Raw genomic sequence first — 15,955 nt, 5'->3', positions numbered from 1 at the left:
CCCGCACCTTCCCCCCGATGACTCTTAGGGGAGAACGGGGAGCCTGCTGCCATCCTGATGGAAGAGCGCCGGTCCCTCGGCTGTGGCTGATGGGAGCTGTTGCTCCGAGGGTCGTGGGTTCGCCAGCGAGCGGCTTGAGAAGCCCCCCTTTCGAGGCCGATACCCTCCGGGGCCCGCTTGGCGGCGGCAGGAAGGGGGGCCTTCTCGGGGCTGCTTCTGGTCTCAGGATCCCCCCGGGAGGGGAGGCCCGGGCCTCCCTCCGCCGCCGCCCCTCCCCCCGGGCAGGCAAGGCCCCTCCGCTGGCGTGGAGCTGTTTTTGTCTGCTGATTGTCATTATGTCGCCTTTATTTCCCACCTTGTTCCCTGCTGCGAGGAACACAGGGCTGTCAGTTGAGCTGGATGCTGTTTGTTGCATTAATTGCATTTTCATGCATTTTAGATCCTGCCCTGAGACATTGTGTAGGATATAAAAGCTTTACATAAATAAATAAATAAATGGGTTTATTATTTTATCAAGGCAGCGTTCAGTGCTCTTTTTGGTAGAAAGTCACAGTACAAATGAAACACGCAACCAAAGGACTGTCACTTCTCGCTAGCACATGGGAATGAGGCGGGTTATATTTTATGAATGCATAAACCAAGGGACAGCATGCATTCATGTTGGGATACTGTTTTCATAGTGACCATCTCTGTCTCTCCAAGGATGTTCCTTTCACATGCGGCCCTTTATGCTAACTGGGGTTTTGTCATCTTTATAGGAAGAATGAAGAGGAGGCATGGCTGAGCTGCAGAATCCCAGGTGAGTGAGAAGAAAACCAGCCTCTTCTGCAGGAGTAACATTCAGTTCAGCTTTGTGTCAGACCAATTCTGTCCTCCCTTCCTCTGTCTGAACCTATAACCTGTGATAAAGAGGCAGCCCCTGTCAGACCTTCAGATCTTAAATTTGAGATTTGGGAAGTTTTTCTTTTGACCTCCCTAAATCAGGAAAGGATCATGCGAATTTTATAATTTGTAAAACTGTTTAAACTCTTTAAAAGCCTGCAGGTTGCTACGGTGAGGGGAGAGGACTTTACGTCTTGCTTGCGAAAGCACCTTATTTGCAAGTGAAAAAGCTTCTTGTTTGAATATTTTTGCTTGATTATATTTGCTGTATTTCTATGTTGCTCATAATAAAAGTTCTCTGGGTTGCATACATAAGTAAAGACACAATAAAATGTGATTTCAAATAAAACATTGATATGCACAATTGATTATGCTACAGTTTATTAGTTTAGCATTGTAGGAGGTAAGAATGGTGTGACAAACATGGCAGAGAACTATTTTTGAGGCATGATTCCAAGTTTATTTCATTGGCCATACCGGAAAGTCTTACAGCACATCTGCTTCTAAGGAAGGCCTTATCACTGCAGAGCCATTAAAGGTGCAAACATCTGTGGATGTTTAGACACAAAAGAGTCTACAGCTCCCAGTGACCTGCCAGTCTGGTGTTTTTCTGTCTAAGCATGCAGAGGATAGCAGCCCGAGGGAAAGAAGATGGAATTGCTGCACGATGCCTCAACTCCCAATAAAATTCCTCAAGTGAGGCAGACTGGACACGACAATAAAAGCCTTGTCAAGAAGATCCTGAGATGGCACCTTTCTGCTAGCTGTGTTTTGAACAGATTTCTCATTCACTGTGCTAAATTTTCATGAGCTAGGCTGATGTTAAAAGCATGGAAGCATGGAAAACCATTAAAAAAACACATTTTGTTCTGTTTCTTTACTTGGAAGATCTACAATTTAATTCTCCTGTTCCTTACATTTGGTTCCAATCCTGCTGGCCTATGAATGCTTACTTGTGAATAAACGCCATGGAGAAAACAAGTTTACTGAGTAACTGCAGATGGGTCTATGCCATGACTGAATAGATCCTTTTCATTCATTTCTGCAAATGGGTGCATTCATTTCTTCTTGCTTATCGGGACTGAGCTCATCCTCAGAGCCTGCCCCACCGGGACTCCCCTTTACTCCAGTGGTCTGTCACTGATTGCTCTGTGGCAGGACAGCAAGGAAGATGGGCAGAGTCAGCACTGGGGCCAGCTGCCAGTCTGCTGGCAGCCCCCATCTCCACCCCATAGGCCATCAGCCGGCTCCTGCCCCGATGCAGTGTGATGATTCGGTGGTGTTATTCTGTTTCGATTTTACTTAAAAGTCCTCCTTAGGAAGATCTGTATTGCAAAAGGTGGGTTATAAATAAATCACGATAAATTACGATTAAGAGCTTTCTCATCCATTATTTTCACAGCCTCACTCACACCTGAAAATGAGGCTAATAATATTGGCCTATCTCACAGGACTGTTGTAGAGATGGCTGTGATAATGTATGAGTGTCTAATTGGTGTGGGCATGTGAGGACCAACGGGAAACGTGGAAGTGGTATTTCTGAAGCCAATCAGCAATAATACTAGAAGTATCAATAGTTGTCAATGGCTTCTTTAAAGTAGTTTTGTCCAAAAGCTTCCCTTTTGTCCCTTGGTGTCGTTGTCTTCTAGGAAAGTCCACTCTGTACGGGACCCTGACATGCCAGGGGGTGAGCTCAGATGGAATTCCTGAAATCATCGCATCTGAAGGCTTTGTTGTCAGTGAAATAACTAAGGTACAGTCACTTCTGCCCATATGGTTGAAAGGCAGGCTGATCACTGATAGCGTTGCTATTCAGCTCTATAGGGTAACCCTTTCCATATATTGTTTATGCTCCGAACATTAATTGTTTCTTTCCCTTCTGCTGTATTTCTCTTGCCATCCTCTGATTTGGGGTCGCAATACATTCTTGCAGTATAACTCAGCTTTCCTGAGCTTCTGTTATAACTTCGTTTGTGCATTGGACTTACATCCTGCCTCTTGACTGTCATGGTTCCAATGTGAGTTAATGGCATTTTAAAATACCATCACTCCACAGAATGCCAGCATTTAGCATTAAAGTGTAAATTGAAAAACGATCAAATGGGCTATTAAGAACAACAGTGAGATGCCACAACTGATGTCCAAAGCTTCACGTGGGGTAAGTGAAGGATAGCATTACAGCTGTTTGTCTCCAGATCAGGAAATTGCTAAATGCCTATCAATAAATATCAGTGCATAAAGATAGCCTTGTAAGAGGAGCTTGGGAAAGCATCTTTCTGGTACTTTTGGAGTGTTAGGAGAGCCAGCATGGCATGGTGCTGAGGGTGCTGGACCGGGGACCCAGAAGATCTGGGTTCTAGTCCCCACGCAGCTCCCTGGATGACTTTGGGCCAGTCACAAACTCTCAGCCCAAACTACTTTACAGGGTCCAGTGGTACCTTGGCTCATGAACTTAATCCATTCCAGGATTCTGGTCATGACCCAAATTGGTCGTGAGCCAAGTCAAATTTCCCCATAAGGTTCAATGTAAATAAGGTTAGTCCGTTCTGTAAGTATATATTTTTTAAAATCACAAAAATTTGAAGCGTAACAAAGAACAACAAAGTACAGTGCAGTAGAGAACACTAACTTAGGTGGGGGGGGGAGGTTATTGTTTGGAGGGAGAGTCCAAACGATTGTTGTGCAATAGCAATTGTGCTGGGGGGGAGAAGGGCGTGATCGCGGCCATCACCCCCCCACCAGTACGACTGCGATCGCACCCATGCAGGGAAAACAGGCGCGATTGTGATTGTCACCCGATGTGGAGTTTGCAACCTGAGGCAAAATTTTTCTGAAATTTCTGTTCACTACCCGATTTGGTCATGAACTGAGGCATTCGTGAGATGAGGTACCACTGTAGTTCATGTGACGATAAAATGGAGTTCTGTAAGTTGTCTTCCTCACAAGAGGAAAAAAGGCAGGATAGAAATGCAGTGCATTGATAGTAATATGTCCCTGTTGTATCTGTCAGCAGCATTTTCCATCAGTCGAATCCACTGAACGCTTTTCAATAGCCACTTCGCATAGGCCACCTTACAGTAATTTTACTCAACTAGAAGGTACTGAAGTAACCAGCATTTCATCAGCTGTGTTCCTATCTGGAAGATGACTGCCTAATGACAGTGACGCATGCATTGGTTACTTCCCGCCTTGACTTCTGTAACGCGCTCTACGTGGGGCTGCCCTTGAAGACAGTCCGGATACTTCAGATGGTGCAAAACAGAGCTGCCAGGCTGCTGACGGGGACGGGGCATTATTCTCACATAACCCCTGTCCTCTTCCAGCTTCACTGGCTCCCCATCAAAGTCCGGGCTCAATTCAAGGTGTTGGTAATCACCTATAAAGCCCTAAACAGCTTGGGACCTGGTTATCTAAAGGAGCGCCTGCATCCATACTTGCCCTCCCGCCCCCTAAGATTGGCGGCAGAGGCCCTCCTCCGGGAGCCCTCCGTGAAGGATATTAGGAGGGTGAGTACCCAGAGGAGGGCCTTCTCTGCGGTGGCGCCCAACTTATGGAATGCGCTCCCCAGAGAGGTCCGCCTGGCACCGTCGGTATTTGCTTTTCGGCACCAGGCCAAGTCCTTTTTATTTAAACGTTATTTTAATTAATTGTTTATTTATTGGTTTTAATTTATTGCCTGGATGTTTCCAGTTTTTATATATTTGTATTGTTATTTCTTTGTTGGAAGCTGCCCCGAGGCTTCTGCGAATGGGGCGGCATACAAGAATCCCAAATAAATAAATTTCCTCCTTAAAAAGATCCAACAAATACAATTTTTTAATGCATGAGGAATAGTTCCTTTTTCTCAGGTGAATGGCAGGCTCAGATACAGACAGTGAAAGAACCGCTTGAAAAGATGTCCTAAAACTGACACAGTACAGTAACTCCCACGCCTAAGGCGTCTGTCTTAAAATCACAAGAACAGAACAGATGTGTGGAGGTGATGTGGTTATATCCATCTTTAAAATATCAAGCGCAGTTCTGGCAGTTTCCTCTACTCTCTTGCCCGGAGTTTTCCACCAAATTGATGCCGTCTCGTTAGAGTTCATGATGAGCAAATGTACCAGTGAGCTTTTGATAAACACGAATGTTACCTCTCCCCTTTTCCCTCCTGCTGCAGAAAAGTCTGCTTGTTTCCTGCCCTCGTGAAAATGCCTCCACAAAATTTCTGGCTCCCCACACAACATTCTGTAGAATCCATCCAAAAAGTGTAAGTGTTTTCACTGACCTGTTTGAAATGGGCTGTCTTGAGACAAAGGTGCCACGGGTCAGTTCAGTGAAATGCAGTGTCTTGGATCACTGGTCAGCAGCTCTGTGCTAACTCCATTGGTGTCAGGAGAGCTGGAAGCCTGCTTGTGCCTGTGGTTTTGAGTTGGCTGCCTGTTTGATTCTCTAACTGTGCTTTTAATGTATATGTTTTAATCATGGTTTTATTTTGTTTTATTTTTAAAAGAGTTCCTATAATCACAAAGCCCATCTTGAGTGTTCTTTTCTTGGTGGAAGAACAGGGTGCAAAAATGCAGAGATAAGCTCAAAGTGGGAATCCCCACGCTCGTTTTATGCATGATTGTGTATCGTTTGTGGCAATACTGAGAAACCTGACCATAGTTTTTGTGATTATATAACTTTGATTTTTATATGTCAAAAAACTTCTCTGGGAGTTGATAGGCTAATTATATGAAGCAGATTTCTAAGCAAATGCTTTGTCGTCCGGTTTATTCAGTCGCTCCTGGACTGAACTGCAGCGATTAATACTGGGGTAGGCAAAGTGTTGCCCTGCAGATTTTTTAAACTACAGCTCCCATCTACCCCATACAGGAAGTCCCATGGTTAGGAATGAAGTGAGTTGTAATGAATTGCACAAACGCCTATTTATTCTGGGCTCTTCTAGGCTGTGGTACTTCATCTTTCTCTGTCCTCGCTTTAGGTCACTTGCCTTGACATTTCCAGCGGTGGGGGGCTTGGCGTGTCCACCAGCGCCGACGGGACCATGAAAATCTGGCAAGCTGCAAATGGAGAAATAAGAGTAAGAACCAGATTTGATTTAGCTGGGTCCTGAAGCTTGCCTTTTGGTGATCTGTAACTAAGGAAGTCCTTCGTGGGGGGAAGGCCGTTTCCCCAACCACTGATTTAACTCAAGAGCTTCAAAAGCCGTTTGAGGGCTGTAAGGAAGAGCTGTTGCAAAGAGACACCGTGATAAATGTGTGCCTGCTTGCTGCCAAATCATGGCTAGGAAGTTTCTGATATTCACCTTATCGCTGCTGGTTCTCTCAGTGGAGAGAGCAGCCAGTTGTTCTTCCCCCGACAGAATGCAGGACTTGGCCACAGGACTGAGGGCCCACTGATCTTTATGCCACAAGCAAGCCCAAACACTCTGCCTGGTTAAAGAGAAACCCAGAAAGTTGGCCATTTCACTGCCTCTTGACTGCTTTTTGTGTAGCAGAGTTTGCAACAGTGGCCTAATTCTCTGGAGGTAGTAAACTCACGTCTGGGTGGAAGCTGGCATAGAAAATATGCTGGGGGGAAGCTGCGCTAGCATATCTTTCCCTGACGTGCTAATTTTTTGATGCGTAGGGATTTATTTTTTGTGGAAAGCGTATCCCATAACAAGAGCTTCAGCCCCCAGTCAGGGATGGCGCCTCCGTGAGTACTAAGTCCTGGAGTCAGGAGGCATGAGGGTATCACGCTGCACTCTAGAATGTGTTAGCCTTGTTCCAGGCTAATAAACCCCCCGCATGTGGGGGGCTTCTGCTCACAACAAAGGCAGTGGCGTCTAATGGTGTGTACAAGGTGCAGTGGGATTTTTCAGCACCGTGATTTTCCCCGCCCTCCATTACACTGCCGAAATGCAGAGAGCTGAGGGAATGGGAATGGGTTTTTACGTGGAAAGGCTCACTTCTGGTACTCAAAACAAATGGGGGGATTTCGATTTCTTTAGGTGTGCGTCTTCGGCATCAGGCTCCGGTTGATGGATCTGCACTGCCTTTGTTGCTAAGTAACGCAGCAGAGAGTGAGTCTTGTAACTGCATCACTAGCAGCGGGTCCTTTTGTCTTTCTAGAGGTTTTTGGCAGGCCACGTGTATGATGTGAACTGCTGCAGGTTCTTCCCCTCCGGCATCGTGGTCCTGAGCGGGGGGATGGATGCCCAGCTCAAAGTCTGGTCGGCAGAGGATGCCCGCTGCGCTGCAACTTTTCAGGGCCACAGAGCAGGTACAGAGAATGGACAGTGGAAATATGCGCAACCGTCGTAGTTGTCTCTAAGCAGGTTAAGTCCGTTTGCTCGCTGGAGCTTCTGGGTGTGCAGCTCCCCTTCCCTGTCTCTGTCCCGTGCTCCACGGAGTCCTCGGGCGCATCCCTATGGAGATGAGAAAGTGGCCATGTCATCCCCCGCATTCCTTACCTCCCATAAAGTGCGCATCCCACTGTGCCCACACTCCCAGGCCCCACAGTGCCCTCTTCTCTGACCCGTGACAGAGCTGCAGCATCTCCCCTGGGTCACCGGTTGCCCTTAGCTACTTATCCGGAGGACCAGCTAACTCTCCAGAAGAGCCGTGCGGTGTTTCCCAGGAGAACAAAGCGCTCCTCCGTGCTCTTGCCTGGAATGTCAGCAAAGCGTCTTCTAGCGCCTTGGCTGGAAAGCTAGAGGACACTTTCTTGGAAGATTCCCCCCGGAGCTGGGCAGAGGCGAGGCTGCCCCGGGGCGCCAAGACCCTCTGCAGTCGAGCAGCAAAACGAAGCTGGCGGAAGTGGGGGAACTGCCCCGTGGTTGGGCTGGGCTGCAGAAGGCCTCCAAAGCCCGGCACCGATGCAGGGATGGTCCCTCCTCCTCTGCCTCCGGTCCCATCCTTGGAGCAGGTGAACAGAGGTGTGTCTTGGACCCGCATGCCAATGCATAAGGCTTCTGGTCTGGGCAAGAGGGGGAACAGTCCCCTGGCCAGCAGGTGCAGGACCTGACCAAAGGGAGCGCCCCCCCCCCCCCCGGCTGTCTTGGCCACCCTGTTGAAGGGTTTGGTCCTGGAGCGTCACTCGGCCAGTGTGCCGGGTGGCGGCTCTCCTGGTTTCGCCTTCGGGGGCAACTCCGTGTGCTTTCCCCGCCACGTTGCAGGGATCCTGGACACAGCCGTCGTGGATCGCGGGAGGAACGTGGTCTCCAGCTCTCGGGATGGCACCGCCCGCCTCTGGGACTGCGGGAAGTCCGCTTGCCTGGGGGTCGTGGCAGACTGCGGCTCCCCCGTCAACGGCATCGCTGTGGGAGAAGCTGACAACTCCTTGAACCTGGGCTCGCCTGAAAAAACACCCAGTAAGTAATGAAATGGGACATGCGTGGCCTCTTTTTTTAGTCAAAAAGGCACTGATTGTTCTGTTCTGCCATCTGTCAGTTCATGCTGGAAATATACACCATCTTGGTCTTGCTGTGTAATTTGCTGCTGGGAGAACAGGAAACCTTTTGTTTTTGTGGATTGGACAGGGCCGAAAGGCAGGAGGGGCTCTTCCAGTGACCTTTACCTGAGAGTTTAGTGGATAAGTTATCCTGGGCTAGAACGAGGTAAGCCACTGGGCCGGCTCGCTGCGGAGCATCTTTGGATGATTGCATGACAAATGTCATTTTAAAGATCTGATTAAGAAAGGACAGAAGCACTGGGTAATTCTGTGTATATTTCTGTCAGCAGCACCAATGTGATTTACAATCCAAATTTTTATCTTGGGTGAAAATTCAGTGTAATACATTTGAACAAGCATGTTGGGAACAAGAGTAACCCTTTTAAAAAAAATCAAGGCACAGTCCTTTGCATGTTTAGTCAGAAGAACGTGCTGCAGCTCCTGGCATACCCAGCCAGCCATTCTAGGCATTATTCTTTCTAAACATAAGGAGAATCTTTCCTCTGAGTTAATTTCATAATTGAGGCCTTCCCCTACAGCTTCATATACTCATCATCAATCTCAAAGGACATTTATAAGCTGGCCGTGATGGTTGGATCCATTGTAGTTAATCTGTTTTCCCCCAATGTAGCCATGGTTCCATCTCTCTCTACATATCTCTGGGAGTTGTAGGCCTTTTTTCTATACAAGTATGCATAACTTTGTGCCTTAAAAGTACATGTTGTTGTTAGTTGCGAAGTCGTGTCCCACCCATGGACAACATTCCTGCAGGCCTTCCTGTCCTCCACCATCCCCGGAGTCCACCCAAGCTCACGATGACTGCTTCAGTGACTCCATCCAGCCACCTCATCCTGTGCCGTCCCCTCCTTCCTTTGCCCTCAATCCTTCCCAGTATCAGGCTCTTCTCCAGGGAGTCCTTCCCCCATAAGTGTATCCATTTAAAAAATAAAGCTGTTTACAGGTATTGAAGAACAGCTTGGAATATGGGTACCTGTATTATTCATGTTTCTGTTCCATTTCAGTTCTGTGAAAAGGGGGATGCAGAAGTAAATATCTTGGGCCATCAGCCATCTTCTCTCTCAGTGCTATAGTAGAGTTTTGGAACTAGGCAAGGAATAAAGCATCGGGGACGGTGGGGCGTGGGGGGGCGAGGTGGAGATGGAGCCAGTTCCTTTCACCCGTGCACCCTCTTCCATGTGCTTCCATATGAAGCACAGCAATGACTGTCCCCGTCACCTCCAGGTCGCCCTTGTTGCTGGCCTGAGATGTTCACAAGATAAACAGCTGCTTTTTATCTAACACAGGTGAGCGTGAAGTTGGAACCGAGGGGAAACTCCTGCTCCTGGCTCGGGAAGACAAAAAATTGCAAGGCGTAGGGTTACAAAGCAGGCAGCCGGTAAACATTCTCCTTGACCATACTATTTCTTTTGACCCTTTGTTGCACATGTTCCGAAACAGAAAACAGAGGAGATTTTTTTTAAAGGATGCCTTTTTAAGAACGCCTTTTTAAAAGTTGGGTTTTTAAAACTTTAAATTGATCTTACTTCTCTGTAACTTAAATAACAATTGAACCTCCTCGTGAACCTGCAGTTACAGTTTCATAAGTTAAACCTACACTTAGAGTTTCATAAGAATGAAATTATCTACCAATCAAAAATGGGCATTAACTTCAGTTTTTCATCACATGAAAATGGTTCTGTCCAGCCTTAACAACAGCTCTTTCTTTGATACAATCTCTCTGGCAAATGCACGAGCCAGAGGTTATTGTTCTCTGCTTTTGTTGTTGTGGTGCCCAAGCACAGAATTTAGTTTTATGGAGAGTTAGTGAAGGCAGAAAAAAAAATCCAGCAGAGTGAACGACAACTGATGTTTCAAACAGAGCCATAAAATTGGAGTCAAACTGTTTGATCAGACCTTTTCAACCTTGTAACTTTCAAACTATTAGTCATAGGGATTTCATTTTTCTTAGGCACTTCATTTTTTTGTGAAAACAAGGTATTTCTTTTATAGGTAAAAAGGAAAGCACACACCACACACACACACACACACACACACACACACACACACACACACACAGAGAGAGAGAGAGAGAGAGAGAGAGAGAGAGAGAGAGAGAGATCAAAGCCTACTTGAAAGAATGAAATAGTGTAAATAAAACTATTTAGCTGTAACTACATGGGGCTTAGTGGTTTGTTGTTTGGGAAAATACACGGAAAACTTTAAAATGGAGATTTGACCTAAATCAGTATTTAAATCAGTTGTTTTACTGATTTATATTAGAATTAAATCCATTCACCCTGATAATGTATAAGAAGACTATGACAGTTTTTCTACAAAAGAGCTCAGCTAAGCTTTCTGCATAGTCTGTATTTGTGTGAGGCAGCAACCTGGGAGCCAGTGTGGTATGAGAGGCACTGTGGCATAGTGGTTACAGTATTACACTGGGGGAGGCCTCGATTCTGGACTGAGTCAGCAGTGAAGGCCACTGAGTGACTTTGGGCCTGTCGCTGCCTCTCAGCCAGTCCTACTTGCTGGGTTCTGGTAAACATAAAATGGGCAGGAGGAAGTGGACCATGGAAACCACCTGGGTTTCTGTGCAAGAGGAGAAAGGTGGGATAGAAAGATGATGACGAGGATGACGATGACCCATGATAATGCTGAGGTCTCTGCTTGACCAGAGACAGTCTGGGAACCTGGTGGATGTTCTCGCAGTACAAAGTTCATTACTTTGTCAGAGGCGTCTGGGTTGCATTTTTAAAAAATATCCGTTTGTCATCTATGGAACATCCTCAGCTTGACTTCTTTCCTTCCTTCTTCCTCAGGTGTTTCTCTTTGTTGGCTCTGATGCATTTAACTGTTGTGCGTTCCTGTCCAGCATCTACCTCCTGGGAGGGACGCAAGATGGGAACATATACCAGCTGGATGTGAGAAATACCAAGTGGGTAGGATTAAAGTGTGACCCTTCTGTGCTCTCCGGGATGGGAGGAATTGTGTAGGAGGGGAGGGGAGAATTGGGGCATTCCCTGAACCACTAGGTCTCCCTACAAGAAAAACAATGGGAAAAGGTATGTTTGGAACAAACCCAAGCTTTTTGGGCCCAATTCACATGGTGTTTCAAGCAGGATTCTGGCCAACGCATTATGGTGTGAGTGCCTCTTGGTGATAGAAATTTGTTTTCCCTGCTTTCTAGGACTCCAGTTAGAATTGTTCATAGATCAGGAGCGCCCGTGTTTTCCTTGTTACCGTACAAAGACGGATTCATTGCCAGCCAAGGTAGCCCTGCTGTTTACTGTCCCATCGTTCAGCATTTTCTGCTTTTAGCCGCTATTTGCTCCTCACAGGCAAAGGCCTTGCGGGGCCTTGCGGGGCCTGTTCTTGGAACCAGCAGGCCTGGCTCACTTGCCTCTTGAGTGCTTTGCCTCTCCGGGAGGGCTAAAGACTCAAACTAGCATTTTGTTGCACAGAGCGTTACGCTTCCTAAGCCAGTGACTCCTTGCTCTTTTCCCTCCCTTCTGTGCCTGTTTCCAGGTGATGGAAGCTGTTTCATTATGCAGCAGGATCTTGACCATGTTGTTGAACTCACTGGGCCAGACTGTGACCCGGTATACAAGGTATTGTTTAAAAAGCTGTGCTCCCGCTTGGGGTGAGCAAATCGGTTTCACACAAGAGGAGAAGGAACGAACTAGTACTTCAGTCCAAGATCGAGAGCAGGAAAGGGAAAGTGGGGGCACGCAAGAACTTCGCAGCCCTTCTTTTGCGCTCAGTGTGCGTAAGTTTGCGCCCTACGCTCCAAATGCATAGCCAGTGCAGTTGCCACAATACGGGCTGTACAAGTCCAGGGCTTTCATGTAAATTAGCTCAGCAGACCGTACGATCGAGGGCGGTTTTCTTGTCAAGGAGACCGAGTGAATGAGCTTGCCAGAGCCCCCGTGAAAGGGCTGAGGTGCGGCTTGACCTGGGACTCGCCCAGCCCTCTGCAGACGAATGCGCTCGGTGTATTTATAAAACGTGCACCCAGCTCTTCATCTCAGGGCAAGTCACAGCACACACAAGCTTGTCAAAAGGAAAACGCGCAGTGACCACTTGGGACCAGTGTCCCATCCAGGCCTCACGTCCGCTACCCTGCTGTAATCCGTGCGCCCTCCCAGCTCATCCAAGGCCTCTTTGCTCTTGCGGGACCCCACGAGATTAGTGGCCGCCTTGTTATAGATTCTGCCTTTAAGAACTCGCCAGGCCAAACAGCCTGGTCAGAACTCAGCACCACTGAGTGGTAGCACTATCCTAACACTTACATAGTGTTAGTATAGTATTATAACACTCAAGGATAGGCTGGACGTGCACATGGTGGGCATGTCGCGAGCAGAGCCGGCTGGTGCCGGAGGTCAGACTAGATGGCCCGGGAGGCCCCTTCCGCCTCGCTCTGCTTCTCTGTTTCTATATGCCGTCCCATTCGCCCCGAGACTTTTGCGGGTGGGGCGGCATATAAGCGTTCCAAACAAACCAAACAAAACACTGTTGGCCCTAAGTCTGGTCATGTGAGTGGAGTTATTGCCGTGTCAGGACCACTGTTAGGTCCCCCTTAGTTGTGACAGTGCGTCTCTCTACTAATCCGGGAGTGCTGAAGGGGAACCATTGCCACCAGGAGGAGCCGAAATGGCTGCTTTCTGGTCAGCATGCAATGCAACACCCCCCATCTCTTCCGAGTGGGCTTTAATTTTCACTTTTATTTATTTCTTTTCTCCACTTCCTGCTTGCTTAGGCTCATTTCATGTGACTTTCTTAAAACCATGAAGCATCCCATCTTTTTTTACTCCCCATCTTGTGACTGTTCCCTTTCTCCCCAAATAGCGGGCAGATTCTAAACCAGATCCCCCCTTTATTTGTTGATTTGATTTCTACCAAAAAACCAGCTCTTTACTCTGATCTCCTTTATTGTGGTCTTTCTAGGTGGCTGTGTGGGAAAAGCAAATCTACACGTGTTGCAGGGACAGCATAGTAAGGAAATACCAGCTTTCAGACCTCTGACTTGAGTGAAGCTTCAAACGCTGGACTACAAATGCTGGACAGATTTCAGGGATTAATTTAAAAACACCACTTCGACCGACGCCGTACCAGTGCCGTGTTTCCAGGATTCTGTGCAGGAGCACGAATGGGTTGTGCGTGTGTGAGCGACGGGGACCATGTTGTGATCCAAGCTGAAGTTTCTTGCCGAGGGGCGTAAGCGGAAGAGTTTTATGGTAGCTTCTTGCACTCAGCCTCACAGGAAGTTTGTGGGAGTTGTTCCCCTTGTCCATTTTGTGGCTGTTCCTGAGAGGGGCGAGGAGCTGAATGGTGTGAGGAAGTCCAGGATGCAGACTTCAAAAAAGGGAACATGTTTTACTAGCCTGTGCACTGCCGCTGGAGTGGATCTGGAAGATGCGGAAGCCCCGTGTTTTCATCATGTGCCTTCCTCACAGAATTACCTGTTCTGTGGAGGTTCGCCCTGCTCCCCTGCTGTAAGTTTCCATCTAAAATAAAGCTGCTTTGATTTCAAGCTGTTTTAATTGACTGTCTCAGGAATGGTGAGTATTGGTTTATTTTTAATCCTGCACTCTCACAACAGTTAAAAGATCTTGGGTGTTTCCACTGGGCTTCCTTTCATCTTTGACATCTCTTGTCCAGACACCTTTGAACCAAATGTGTCGAGGAATTCACTTTCCTTGGAGCACTGCTTCCTTGCAGTTGTAAATACAGTCCAGAAATAAAGCAAGGCATTTCACTAGGTCGTATGGCAATGACAGGCATGAATCACGTGTGGAAAAACAAGAACATCAGCTTGGCAACCAAGTGCAGGTTGGTCCGAGTGATCATTTTCCCTTTAGCAACCTACAGTTGTGAAAGTTGGACAATGAAAAGGCAAGGCAAGAGGAGAATCGACTCACTCGAGCTGCGGTGTTGGCGGAGGCTGCCGCGCATTCCATGGACAGTGGGGGTGACGAACGAGCAGCTGCTGGAGCATATTAAGCCACACGTGTCCCTGATTGGCAAGATAACAAAACAGAGACTCATATATTTTGGCCACGTCACGCCATCAAGCTCATTAGGAAAAGACAGAATGCTTGGAATGCTCAGCGGCAAGAGAAAACCAGGTCGCCAAAGAGCGAGGTGGCGAGGCTCCATCAAAGAGGGTGCGGGCCGGAGCATCGTTCAGTCGAAGGAGGTGCACGGGATCAGACGGTGTGGCGAGATCTGGCCCATAGGATCGCTTCCAGTCAGACACAACTGAGCAGCTGAACATGAGCATCCATATACCTTTCCCAGGCCAGCCTGAAGGTTTCAAGACAGCACTCAAGCTTTCACATTCTCAAGAACTCTCCCACTGGGCAGGGCAGTAAAAAAAAAAAAGCAGTGGGCAGGAAGTTTGGGTGGGTTGAAGTCTTGGAGTGACCGTTTTGGTACAGTCAGAGGAAGTGACAGACAAATGCTGTGATGGTTTCAGGTTCCCCCAGACTGTGGGGATGAAGCAACAGGCAGTGGCTGGTTTCTTCCATTTTAGAGAATTTAATCTAGCTGTTACTGGGTCTGTCATCATCCTTAGGTGAAGCAAACAGGTTCTCTGAAAGGTGGAAAAGAGAGGTAGAGAGAAATTTGACCCCCCCCCTTTATTTAAAGGATAACATGGGTATAAAGATCACCTTATTTATGTAGGAGGCTGAACAACTACCTTGTAGGAACTGTAGGCTACTTCTGCTGTTATTGGATAAGGCTGTAGGGTCTTGGAATGTATTTTGCTTGACCTAAATTTGTACTGTGTTTTAATCAAAAGACATGGATAATGAAATAAGAGGGGGAATCCAGTTAAAACTTGGTTAAAATCCAGTGAAATACTTAAAATCATGACTAAAATTCTGCATTCTCTTTTTTAAGACACGTCTGGAGTCTAAAGGAAGCAGACAAAAATAATTCTTGCAGTGGGTTTGATCCAGAGTCGGGCATGGCCTGGAAGGCCTGTACAAGGGAGCGGCTCCCACCCATCCAGGAGCTGCTTCAGCCCCTCGAAATGCTACTCGGGACTAAGGGGTGCTGTGGGAAAGGGGATCTCTAAAAATCAGGTTGAGGGTTAAAGTTCGGGTCATAAGGTTGACTCAGCCAGGATCCAACCCACAGAATGGGGAGTAGATGTGACTTAACCTAGAGGGTGCGTTGTGGATGAACAGAGGCACCTGGGCACCTGGGCAACTTGTCCTGCAGAGCTTGTGGTTTCTCCCATCAGCTTTGGCTGATTTGGAGTGGTGCACTTTTTTTCCTAGTAAAATTCTGTGAGGAACAGCCATTCCTCCTCTTGGGTTTTCAGCCAGAAGAGGAAAAGACATTCGCCTAGGAAGCCCATGCCTCCGCTTTGCATGATCTGCCGCTGAGTGGGCAAGGCTGGCTTGGTGTGACGGGGGGGCACATGTCGTTAGCCAGGCGTTCGAGCAGGGTCAGCACAAGACCATGAAAGCTCCTGTGACCACTTTCCCAACACGTGGTAGAACTGTGACCCTACCGACGAGGGCTGCTTCAGCCTGAGACAGCAGTAAGCTGAGCCTGCCCTGTGTGGATTTAGATTTTCCCTCGACATCAAATTTTTACACCCCCCGAAACAAGCCTCCAAGTCAGTCTGCTCGACATGGCC

General features: G+C 47.6%; 1 protein-coding gene across 2 annotated transcripts in view; it reads left to right on the top strand.

Moving 5' to 3' along the window:
- PAAF1 (proteasomal ATPase associated factor 1) overlaps window positions 1-13,834 on the top strand; it is a 14,092-nt gene extending 258 nt beyond the window's left edge. Inside the window, exons 2-12 of one of the 2 annotated variants that reach the window (XM_044450219.1) lie at window positions 759-799; window positions 2,532-2,635; window positions 5,042-5,131; window positions 5,849-5,947; window positions 6,981-7,131; window positions 8,027-8,221; window positions 9,606-9,697; window positions 11,124-11,239; window positions 11,492-11,574; window positions 11,830-11,912; window positions 13,249-13,834. In XM_044450219.1, coding sequence (XP_044306154.1) covers window positions 759-799; window positions 2,532-2,635; window positions 5,042-5,131; window positions 5,849-5,947; window positions 6,981-7,131; window positions 8,027-8,221; window positions 9,606-9,697; window positions 11,124-11,239; window positions 11,492-11,574; window positions 11,830-11,912; window positions 13,249-13,326 — 1,132 coding nt within the window. In that variant the 3' untranslated portion in view covers window positions 13,327-13,834. Of the gene's footprint in view, window positions 1-758; window positions 800-2,531; window positions 2,636-2,938; window positions 3,041-5,041; window positions 5,132-5,848; window positions 5,948-6,980; window positions 7,132-8,026; window positions 8,222-9,605; window positions 9,698-11,123; window positions 11,240-11,491; window positions 11,575-11,829; window positions 11,913-13,248 lie in introns of those variants that run through there. The other variant, XM_044450220.1, reaches the window with a different exon arrangement.
- The last annotated feature ends 2,121 nt before the right edge of the window (window positions 13,835-15,955 follow it).

The sequence above is a fragment of the Varanus komodoensis genome, unplaced genomic scaffold (genome assembly GCF_004798865.1).
Source record: "Varanus komodoensis strain SLA01 unplaced genomic scaffold, ASM479886v1 scaffold63, whole genome shotgun sequence".
NCBI classification, from domain to species: domain Eukaryota; kingdom Metazoa; phylum Chordata; class Lepidosauria; order Squamata; family Varanidae; genus Varanus; species Varanus komodoensis.
The sequence above is the reverse complement of the archived record's forward strand: the minus strand, read 5'-3'. Positions and strand labels throughout refer to the sequence as shown.